Here is a 12837-nt window from a genome sequence, read left to right on the forward strand (position 1 = left end):
AATAATTTTGCGGTTTTCACTTACAGGCACAACTAATAGGTGACAAAATACAGCCGCCCCCGCCACCGCCACCTGCGTCTAACGATCTTTCATTATCGCCACTATCACCCAACGATTCCGGTGGCGCTGCGGCGGCGGCGCCTGCTACAGCTGCTGCAGCGCCCACACAAAATCAAGTCGGTAGCGCCGTGGCGGGGAATATTGGTGGCGTTGCTCCCATAGTAGAATCCGCTGTATACACAAATAATACTGTAAATGATGGCGATGCCGCAGTCGCTGAAGAAAAAGACCCAGAAGTACGGCTGGAAACGCTCTTAAATTGTTACGATCGCGACTTCAAGCCTGAGGTCTTGCAACGTGGCGATTTCTGGGTACTCAAGAACTACGTACGCGCCGATCATGGTCCGCTCAAGTGCTCCGAATCGATCACTTATACAACGCATGCGGACTATACATTTTTAGATAATCTCATACCGCTGCTGGAGCGGTGAGTCCATCTGAAATATTTTGTATATTTTATCAAGCACTAATTTCACTTATTTTTATATAGTTGGAATGCGCCCGTCAGCATTGCGATGCACACACCGGGCACTGACTATCAACCGACCATTGACGCCATAAAGTACCTGCGTGAATGCCTGCCAGAAAGTCCGTTGGTGCGCACTTTTACCACGTTTCATCTTTACTTCAGCACGAAACATATACCCAAACAGGTGGCGAAGCAATCAGAAGTGCTGAAGACGCCCTATAATTGCACGTTGCCGCCACCCTATTTCAATGTCAGTTCCGGCCATTTATATAAGTCACAAAAGAAATTATTATATCCGGTGAATGTGGGTCGTAATATTGCGCGCGATGCTGCCTTAACACATTTCATATTAGCCTCAGATATTGAATTGTATCCAAATCCCGGCTTGGTGAAGAAGTTTCTCGAAATGATTGCGCGCAACGACGCGTATCTGCAGCGCAAAGCGCCGAGGTATATACAACTAAATATGTTACCATTCTTTATTGCTATAATTTCCATTGCTTACAGAGTTTTTCCGCTCTCCATCTTCGAGGTGGAGGCGAATGCAACTGTGCCACGCGACAAAACGGAGTTGCAAGAATATTTGCGCACCGGCAAAGCGATACCCTTCCATAAGCGCGTCTGCGCCAGTTGTCATGGTGTGCCACAGTCCAAGGAGTGGATGGCCGCAAATGAAACCGATGAGCTGAGCGTTTTCCACATAGGCAAGCGTACAGGCTATTTCCGGCATTGGGAGCCCATCTATATTGGCACACATGCCGATCCGCACTACGACGAGCGACTGAGCTGGGAGGGCAAAAGTGATAAGATGACGCAGGTAAAACGAAGTGTAGCAAATTTTGTAATTTAAAAAATTAAAAAAAAATTTTTAATTGAAAATAGTAAATGAAATTGTTAAATTGAAAAAAAGTTCTAACTTAAAACAGTTTAAAAAATAAAGAAATTTAAATAAAAATAAATAAAAAATATTACAAAAAATTAAAACAAAAATTTGTAAACATCAGTAACAAATTTTTAATAATTTAAAAAAAATGTTGAAGAATTGAAAAAAAAATTCAACAAAATAAAATTTTTAAATCTTAATAAATTAAAAAAAGCGTGGACAAATAAGAAGTGCAGCAAATATTGTAATAAAAAAATAAATAAATAATAAAATTTGTATTGTAATAATTAATACATCTGATCATAATAATTGAAAAATAATAATTAATAAAAAAAGATATAAGTTCAATAAAGTTAAGAAAAATTAAAAATAATTGATGAAGTTCCAAAAAAATTGTAAACATCAAACAAAAAATTTATAAAAAAAATTCTTTAAAATTTATTATACCATTCTTTTTTAACTTTATCAAAATAATTCAAAACGTAATTAAAATATTAAAAAGAAAATTTAACACATAAACTGCTCAAAAAATCAAATAAAGTTAAAAAAATTTAAAGACTAAAAAAATATTATTTAAAAAAAATTTAAATTAAAAATAAAATATAAATTGTTTAAAATAAAAATTAAAAAAATAAATTATTAAAAAAAATAAAAAAAAATTAAATAATTAAAAAAAATTTAAAAAATTAATAAAAAAAATTATTTGATTTTTTTTCCTTTACAGGGCTATGCGCTCTGCGTTTTAGACTACGAGTTCCATATATTGGACAATGCCTTCCTCGTGCACAAACCCGGCATTAAAGTGCTGCAAAAAGATAATCGTCGCGCCATGTTGGCGGGCAAAACGAATCAACTTATACGTAAAATTATCTATCCTGAATTGAAGATCATGTATGGTGTGCGTCAGGGCTGCGTTGTATAGTAACTAATAAATTGGCAAAAAAGTTGAAAAACTTTTTTAAGCTATAATAAGCATGGAATTAAAAGACTACTACTACAATTCAAAATACTACTTTTTTAAGACGTGGCGCACTGCTGCAGCGAAACATTAACGATATACTGTTGACGGAAGTGTATATGTATGTAGAATATATATACCGTTATATTAAATTATTTGTCAGCAAATGCATAGTTGCAATTATGTCTAGTAATTACTAACTAATAGCGTCGATTTGAGCCAACACGCACTGTAAATGATTTTATAGTAGTTTGATTTCAATTTTTATTTCGTTTCTTTAGTTTAAATATGCAAAGAATAATCTCAAAAATATTTTTGTAACGTAACTGTAGCTATTAATTAAAAATTGTCACAAAACTAAAGTATATAAGCGCATGATATTATAGCAAAAAAAATATATGTAAAGTGAAAGTTCGAAAATATATTTTTTTGTGTGTAAATTTAAAAAAAAAAATTGTAAAATTTGAAAGTTCGAAAAAAAATTTTGTTCAACTTATAAAGAAAAATTAAAATATTGAAGTTCAAAAAAATATTTTGTTTATGAGTAAATTTTTTTTTTGAACATTTGAACATGAAATTTTGTAAAATTTGAACATTCGAAAGAATATATTTTTTAGGAAAATAATTGGGAAAAAGATATCGTAAAATTTGCAAGCTCGAAAATTTTATTTTGTAAAATGATGCCGCTACATACATATTTTTAAAATATGTTTGCGAAAATAAGTGATTTGAAGCAAAACAAAAAAAAATCGAAAATGCGTTCAAAAACATTAGATTAGTGAAAGAAACTTAGATATTTTTGTATTGTTAATTAATTACTAGTAAGTTTAACGAATATATACAGCAAAACAAAAAAATACGCGTTGAAATTAAAACGCGTAATAGTCACACACAAAAGAATTTGAAAAATGTGAAGCATACCTTTAAGCGCCAAAAATTAAATTTGTTAAACACTTAAAGTGTATACAAAGCACACACACGCGCTTACATAATTATCAATATGTAAATGTACTTTCGTATTTTCGTAAAAATTTGTGTACATTGTTGTGTTAATTAAAATAAGTCAAAATTAAATATTTTTTTTAATAATTCTGAATTTAGTACATTTTAGCTCCTTCACTAATACTTTCGGGTTTAAAATGTTTATTAATGGGCTTCTTATTTGTAGTGTATATAGCAATTAAAAGCAAAATATTTTTAAAATTAGTTTTTAATTTTGCTTTTCAATTACATTTTTTTTTTTAATTTTTATTTCGCCTGTTAACGATAACTTCTATACGCCTTCATTTTAAACAGAAAATAATTTGACTTGGTTTAAAATCTCTTAAAAGTGCTGAAATGCTATGCCCACCAGCCGTCTTCGATTCGCCTACTTTGCCCGACTCGTTCAATTTGAACTACACATTTGAAAGTAAAAATAAATACATTTAAAAATTTTGCTAAATTGTAACACTTTTTATACCAGTTGCTTGTTCGATTCGCCATTTTATGTTCTGTTCTATATGTATATCACTTTTTATTGGTACAACGGAGAGATAAATTATATCTGTTCTTTGTTCGCATCAGCACTCTCAATTTTTTTTTGTCGAAGCGCAGCCAATTGATGTTAATGCTCATTTATACCAAATCTTCGTTCGGATCAGTACTCTCAAACTTTTTTGGGAAAACGTTGTTCACTAATGTCATGCTAAGGACTTGCTATAATATAACTTTTAAAATTTCTGATTACCAGTTATCCCATCATTTCACCACTATCGAACTTTTTAGCAAACACAGCCAGCTGAGACCATGTTATACCACTTTTTGTTCACTTCCCCCCTCTCAAATACCTCTTTGGCTAATTGAAGCCAGATGCTATCTTATGAAAGTATAATCGCTTGCCGAGTTAATGCAGATTTTATACCAGTTTTTTGTTCGCTTCACCACGCTAACATTTCATTCAAGATGATATAATCGCTTGCCATAGTGTAGCAATTTTTATACCAGTTTTTTGTGTATAACTACTCGGTAAATTATACCAGTTTTTATACCATTTACTTCTTCGTATCACCACTCTAAATTTTGCTACATCGAAGACGGCTGTTATTAAAAAAATGTATTAATCCAATTTTTGTAAAAATATTAATATTTTGTAGCAAATAGCACTTAAAGGAAACATTTTATTTACATTTTGAAAAAAAAAATCATAAGTCAAAACTACAAAAAAATGCAATAAAATAGACTTCCACCTAATTTCCATCATAAAAACTCTTCACTAACTGCAACAAATGTCTGCCAATTTATATTTAAATGCTTCATTTTGTAATTTTATTTTTCTTATATTTAAATTTAATGCCGCAATTACATAATTATTTTATTTAAATATAACATTTAACTTTCAACATTTTACTGCGTGAATAAATGTCTGAAAAAAAGTAATAAATTATTATAATAGCCTTTTGTAAGCGTAAGAACCGTGATATTTGAACTCTAGTAATTAAAAAAGTAATTAAAAAGTGCATAAAAAACAATACAAAGTAAATAAATAATTACAAATACATTCAAACTTTTTTTGCAAACACATAGTCACTAAGTTGTATTAAGCAAAACTAAATTACTGATATAAAAAAAAAAAAACAATAATAATAATAATAAAAATTTGTATCCACTCAATGCAAAGTGAGTAATCTAAGTATTTGTATAAGTACTGCACATAAAACTAGCTCGTAGTCTAGTTAAGTAGGCATTGCAGACTAGTAATTAATTACGCATACATACAAAGAATGTATATTTGACTAAAAATACAACAATTTAATTAAAAACTATATTTAAAAAAATGCCACTAAATAAAAACTTCTACTAAACTATTAAATTTGCTATAAAAAATAGAAACAAAAACTATTTGTGTATGTATTATAAACGCACTAACACTATAACGGCATGTATATACTTAAGAGAAAACACTTTGAGTATTTAGTTTGCTATAAAACAAAATGCATTTTTATTATAAAAAAATTATGAGAAATAAAGAATTTGATATTTTAGTAGCGTCAAAGACTTCTTCAACTATAAACTACGCTACAACAAATAGGGAACACTAGAGATATTTGAGACCAGCGCACACTTAGTGTGTGCGAGTCGCCAGAAAGCCATGGTATTTGATGATATTTGCTGAATAAAAATTAATCGATATATATTAATAAATATATTTTTTTCAAATCAAAATTTTGCAAAATGGTAGGAAAAAAGAAGTTGGAAAATTTTTGCACATAAATTAATTTTTTTTCCAATTTAAACGCTAAAATTTAGTAAACAAAATTTGGAAAAACTATTTTTTTTACTTTGCAATTTTTTTTTGTGGGTTTTGAATTTCAAATTTCCAAAAAAAAATGTAAAAACTAATTATATTTAAATGTATAAAATTATAATTATAAAAATTTTAAGAAATTTAAGTTTTTTTTGCAAATTTTGATTTTTGGTATTTAAAAAATCTCATATTCTCTTAGCTATATATTAGATGAGGTTAGATTATTACTTTTATCCTATAAAAACTAAAGGTTTATAGTTTCCTATTTAAGTTCTCAATTCCATTATTAAATCGCCAACTTCCTGCCATCAATAAGACATGAGTTTACAACCCTGTGAAATACATATGTATATAATAAATTTATTAATAAATATTACTGAAAGTACTAAGCTCAACACGGGAAAAAATAAAAAGAATTTGAAGTATAAAAAATATATTTAAAAAAAATTAAATATGAAAACTTCTGAAATATAAAAAAACTAATAAATTAATATTAAAAAAAAAATAAAATAAAAAAAGAAAGAAATTAAGAAAACTCAAGTAAAATATCAAATAAATATAATAAAAAAAAAAACAAATTTAGTAAAAAAGATATAAAAATAAATGAAGATAATAACTTAAAACCAAAACTTTATAAATTTCCAAGGAATATTATAACAAAAACATAAATAACAATAAAAAAATTTGAAATACGAAATACGGAAAAAGTAAAAAAAATCACTTCAGTAATAAATACATGAAAAAAATAAAATAAAAAGCTAATACGAATGGAAAATATATGAATAAAAAATAATGAATATGAATATATAAATAAAATGAATGAAGACAAAAAGATAAAACAAAAAAATTATAAATTAAAACAAATTGATAAAAAATAAAAATAATAACAAAATGTTGTGACATAAAAAATGAAAAATAATTAATATATTAATTCACTTTAGTAAATAATAAATGATAAAAATATATAAAAATAAAAATAACAAAAGAAAAAATCTGTGATAAAAATAAATAAAATAAATAAAAAATCTCTATGTTTAAATAATAAAAAAATTAAGTAATAATAAAGAATAAGATAACAAAAACAAAATTTTTCTAAAATAAACAAAATTATAAAAATTAAAAAGTAATAAAAATTATGTATATATTTGAAAAAGGTAAATTAATTAAAATAAAATAAAATTATTGCAGAAAAATTAAGTAAAAAAGGAGATATATAATAAATAAAGGAAAAATGTGTTTTTTGGCTGATGAGGGGATGGAAATGCCTTCAGCATCAATAGAGCTGTCACAGCAACGGTATAACACCTACAGGGCAGTAAAAACCCCCCTCTAGGAACCGTCGCTTACCACCAGTGTAATAACCAGGCTTAAAAACATATAAAAAACTACAATATAAAATAAAATGTAATGAAGTTAAAAAATTTCAAAAAATGTAAAAGACGTAACGCACAAAATTAATTTTGGTCAAAATTAAAGAAATAAAAAATATGAAATAAAAAATTTGTTTTTATAAATAAAAATTAGTAAAGTAATAAAAAATAAAAAAAAATAATTAAAAATTGGTTTGACCCAAGAATAACAAGTAAAAATAATAAAGTACAACAACACTTATTATATAAAAATGAATAATTAATAAAGAATTAAAACAAGAAAATATTAAAAATAATTAACAAATTATTACCATGAAAAAATTTAAAAGAATAACAAAGAAATAAATAAATATTATTTTAATAAAACTAAAAAAATAATAGTAATTAATAAAAAACAATTTAATAAATAAATTATATAAAAAATCATAAAACACAAGATTTAATTAAAAAAAATTAATAAAACTAAAAATATAAACTTGTATTTAATAAAATTAATAAAAAATAAAATATTTTGTATATTAAAAAGAATAATGTAAGGCAAAATAGAATAAAAAAAATTAATTACCGAAATAATTGAATATAAAAAAATCAGGAAACACAAGATATAATTAAAAAATAAACAAATAAAAATAAAATATAAGATAATTTAATGAATGCAACAAAGAAAAAAAATTAAAAATAATAATAAAATTAAAAAATAGTAAAAATTAATGAACAACAATTTGAAAAAGTTAATAACAATATTTTATTTTGTATATCTGAAAATAAAATATAAATTAATTATAAAATAAAAACAATGTAATTAATAAAATACTTTAAATAAAAATAAAAATATATAAAAAATAACGAAACACACGACATCGTTAAGCAAAATAAATAAATATATATATAATCTTCTGTTGAATAAAATTAAAAAATAAAATATTTTGTATATTAAAAAATATGATGTAAATAAAGTAAAAAAATAATAAGTTCAATAAATAAAATAATTTAAAAAAAATTAATAAAATTTAAAAAAAAAAATATATAATATATTAAAAAAATAATAATCCAATGAGAAACACAAAAAAGATTTAAAATTTAAATCGCAAATAAATAAAATTTAATAAAAAAAACTAAAAATTATAAAATTTATTACTCAAACAAAATAATTTACAAAAAATGCAAATAGAAACAGCAGGAATTTAACAAAAAAATAAAACTATTTCATTTTCACTTCCGAAAAAAAAAATAAAAAGTGCATGCATCTAAGTAAAATATTCGCAATGTGGAATATAAAACATTTGGTTCAATTAAAATGCTGTCGATTGCTACTTGAAATAAAAATAAAAAAGTTATGAAAAAAACTTAAAAACTTTGATAGTTATTTGCTAGTGAAAACCAATTTTGTAAAAAATCACAAAACAAAACAAAATAAAATAATAAATACAAATAGACAACCAGAAAATGGCAGTTGAGCTGCTTCCATAGCTAAAAACAATTACAACAAATTTGAAGAATCGTTGCGCACTGTAGAGGTGTGTTACAATATAAATAAATAAATACATACATGTATATGTATATGTATATGTATGCATGTTAAGGAACGAAACAAAAGCTGAAAACAATTGAATTGCGAACAAGTGGCTGGTGCCAAGCGAAAATGGGTGGAAAATTATAAAACATGTAGTCCATATTAAAATGTAGCAGCAGTGAAAAATACAAAACTTTAAAACAAAAAATATATAAGAATAAAAACAAAACGAAAAAAATAAAAATATTTCATTTAAGTAAAATTTAAAAAAATAAAATATTTTATTTGAGAAAAATTAAAAAAAAAATTTCAATTAAATATAATGACGCATTAGAAAACCAAAAATACACAAATAAAGAGAATCACATTTTAAATGTTGGCATAGAAATTTGAAAAATTCAATGCCCGTATCGAGACATATAAAACACATTTTAAATGCAGACAAAGCGAAGAAAAATTTGTAATTGATTAAAGTGCCTTAGAGGAATGGAAATTTCAAATTATTCGAGGAATTATATAATAGCATTCAAATTGAATACACACACGCATGTAAAAAACAAAAACAAAAACCAAAAAAAAAATGAATTCAATGCGGAATTGAAGCAACGGGTAGATATTCAGGCAGGCGGCCACATTTATAGACTAGATGCGTGCGAAAAAAATACTATAATTAAATTGAAAAATATGTATTTCTTAAGCAAATGAGGAATTAATTCTGCGAAAAATTAAATAATTTAAACAAAAAAGTAAATATTAGTGAAAATAATTTAAAGATGTGAAAAAAAATTATTTTTTAAACTGCTGCTGAATGGTTTTCATTTGCCTTTTTATTTTTTCCTGTTATGTTCTGTGTATTTATTTTTATGTTATTTTTTATTTTATTTTATATTTGTTTATTTGTGTTTGATTTAGCAATTTGATTTACAATAAAATCCCTAACACCGTAATACTTTGTATTTGAGAGATGAAAATAATAAAAATAAGTAAATAAAAAACAAAAATAAAAAGTATAACATAGTAATGGTGATAAAAATAAAAAATTAAATAAATTAAAAATGATTTGAAATATCTTCATAAAGTAAGAAAATATGTATATGCTTAAAAAAATTACATATATTTTGTATAATATAGTAATGATGATAAAAAAGTAAATGAAATAGCAATGATTTGATATTTTTTCATAAAATTAAAATAAAATGTATTAAAAAAAAATAAATATAAATTAATTAAATTAAATAAAAATATATGTATTAAAAAAAATTAATTTCTTTTTTTTTATTTTGCGGTAATTTGAATTATAAAATTTTGGCACATTTGCAGGAAAAGCTTAGAAAGCAATTTTGTATAAAATGCATTATAATTTACGAAACAATCTTATTTTCATTTTTAATTCTATTTTATCATTGATTTTGGTTTAAATTTCAATAATTACATTTATTTTTTAATATTTGGTTTCTTAATTATTTGCATTTATTGTTCATTACTTTTATTTTTTTATAAACAATCTTATTTTTATATATATGTACATACATATATATATTTCTCCTTTCCAAATTTTGAAATAATTTTTTTATTATACATTTTTACTATTTTTTTATTTTTATGCTAAATATAAATTAAAATAAAACTGGGTAAGGCTTTCTTTCTTTATTTTTTTTAATTAAACTTTTTTTTTAATTTTAATTTTTATTATTTTTAATTTTTCATTATTTTTATATTAGCTATAATTGAATATAAATTGAAAACAACTTTCTCAATTTGATATTTTTTTATAATTTCTAGCTTCAATATAATTTATTTTTTTTTTGTTTTTATTATTATTATTCCATTTCTAAATTTAAAAATATGTCTTTATTTTCAATCTTATTTTTTATTGTTTTTTTTTAATATTTTAATTTTTTATATATATTTAGTTCTCTTATTCTTTTTATTTACAAAACTTATTATTATTTTTAAGTTTTTATACAAATATATTCGAAATTTAAAATTTTGAAATTTTATTCTTATTTATATATTTTTTTAATTTTATGTTTTTATTAGTATGGTTTTTATTGATTTTCATTATAATTTCAAAGTTTTTTACAATTTTAATTTTAAAATTTTTTATATTTACCTACTGTGGCTTTAATATTTCATAATTTATATATTTTTCATATTTGTTTATTTTGAAAATTATATGTTTTTTATCTTTATAAATATTTTTTTTTGAAATTTTCTTTTTTCTTATACCTATTCAGTAATTTGTTAAAAAATTTTAAAATTTATTTCTTTCATATCTTTTACTGCAAAATTTTAATTTTTTTTGTTTTCTGGCTTGCGAAATTTTTATTAAAATAAAGAAAAACTTCATTTTTCACGAAGCTAAATAATTTTGATTTTTCTTTCATTAAGTGAAATTTAAGGAATAAAAAAAATTCGAAAGTATTTAAATAATTTAGTATTTATGAAGAATATTGCATTATTAAATAATTATAAATTATAAATTTTATTTTTGTAAAATAATTTTTACTTTTAAAATCACAAAATATCAAAAAAAAAAATATTGTCAATAAATATAAAAATAATATCAAAAAAAAAAAATAATAAATAAGATAAAAAAATAAGTAAAATAAAATATATTAAATACACGTTAATTATTATTTTAGTGCAAAATTATTACCATAACCTATAATTTTATAACATATCTCCTATAATCCACTTTGTTTCAAACTCTAATTTTTAATTTTTATGCATAAAACCGATTAATTTCACCATTTACCTAACATTCTCAAATGCGTTGTGTACTTTTAAAGCAAAATAACAATATTATTACGCTTAAAAAACTAGCTTGGCAAGTTGTATACGAGTTTTCTAGTGCAGAAATGAGAAAAAAATTAGCAAACAAAATCAATAAGAAACGGCAAACAGAGAATTTGCACTAAAACTTTTAAAACAATATAAAAACAACAAAACAGCTTAAGCACTTACAACAATATGGATGTATGTATGTATATATAATTTTCAACGATACAATTTAGTAATAATTCGCTTAGACTAAGTTATGCCGTTGCTACAACAACAATTTATACTTGTACGACATTTAGTTAGCATTACTGCATTACAACAACAACTATTGACCTAACTACTTCCATACATAAGCATAATTATATAGTACATATAGTTTCTTTTTAAATGCCAATTATAATATAAAATACTAATTTATAGTTTATTTTAAATAAAAAAAAAATTATATGCATATGTATATATATAATTTTTGCCAATTTATTATTTAAGTTTAGTTAGATTTAAATGAGAATTGCAATTGTCTGCCGTATGAAATACTTACAGCAAACACACACACACAATATAGAAATGATGTAAACTATGATAAAAAAACTAACAATTTAGCGAACCGTATGCAATTGACTTAAAGCGAAAAAAATATGATTAATTAATATTAAATAAATAAATGATACACAAATGAAGGAAAACAAAATAAAATAAATATATATGTATGTGTGTTTTATTTCAATATATGCATAAGACTTCACAATATACCCAGCCGTTGCAGAACTTGTGTCAAATATTACATTTACACATAGCATGCTTGGAGGGGTCACCATTTCAGCTACGCTTTACCGGCGCTCCATTGGGCTCATTTGGTTGCCGCTTGCATTTCGTTGCATATTTTTTGGCATCACTCATTTGACGCTTGCACATGCCGTTTTGTGCTTGGCGTCCACCTGCTGAGCCGTTCTGCGCGCCTGGTGCATTTCGTGGCTTCGTTAGCAAATTTTGCCGATACACGAATTGTGGCTTAGCAGCAATGTCGCTAGCAGTAAATGTTGCTGTGTTGTAAATATTTATAAACAAATGTGGCGAATTAAAGTTTTGTTATCTCTGCATGTTTATCAACATTTTTAGTAAATACATATATATAAATATTGTTGCTAACATTAATTGTTGCAAATGCTATTTATAGGTGCTTGCAACAATGTTGCTGTGCTGTGAAAGTTTATAAAAAAGGTTGCGAATTAAAATTTTGTTATCTAAACATCTTCAGCAACTCACAAATGACACAAATATGGAAAATGTTTATAAACATTGTTGTTAGCACTTAATGTTGCAGTAAATGTTTTCTATTAGTGCTTATGAGCTACATTTTACTGACACACAAATTTTGTGGTGTAGCAGCAATGTTGCTAAACATGTTGCTGTGCGGTAAATGTTTATAAAAAATGTTACGAATTTCAAACTGGCTTGCTGTACATGTTTATCATCAATATTGTTAAATACAATTATACCAAATGTTAATAAAC

The 12837-nt window shown here is 24.3% G+C and overlaps 1 protein-coding gene across 9 annotated transcripts in view; it reads left to right on the forward strand.

Annotated features, from left to right (window-relative positions):
- LOC105221840 (beta-1,4-glucuronyltransferase 1) overlaps positions 1 to 4960 on the forward strand; it is a 289787-nt gene extending 284827 nt beyond the window's left edge. For all 9 annotated transcript variants that reach the window (XM_049451423.1, XM_049451414.1, XM_049451438.1 and 6 more), the window contains 4 exons: positions 27 to 487; positions 551 to 979; positions 1037 to 1346; positions 2137 to 4960. In XM_049451423.1, coding sequence (XP_049307380.1) covers positions 27 to 487; positions 551 to 979; positions 1037 to 1346; positions 2137 to 2334 — 1398 coding nt within the window. In that variant the 3' untranslated portion in view covers positions 2335 to 4960. The remainder of the gene's footprint in view (positions 1 to 26; positions 488 to 550; positions 980 to 1036; positions 1347 to 2136) is intronic.
- Positions 4961 to 12837: the final 7877 nt, after the last annotated feature.

Source organism: Bactrocera dorsalis, chromosome 1 (assembly GCF_023373825.1).
Source record: "Bactrocera dorsalis isolate Fly_Bdor chromosome 1, ASM2337382v1, whole genome shotgun sequence".
NCBI classification, from domain to species: domain Eukaryota; kingdom Metazoa; phylum Arthropoda; class Insecta; order Diptera; family Tephritidae; genus Bactrocera; species Bactrocera dorsalis.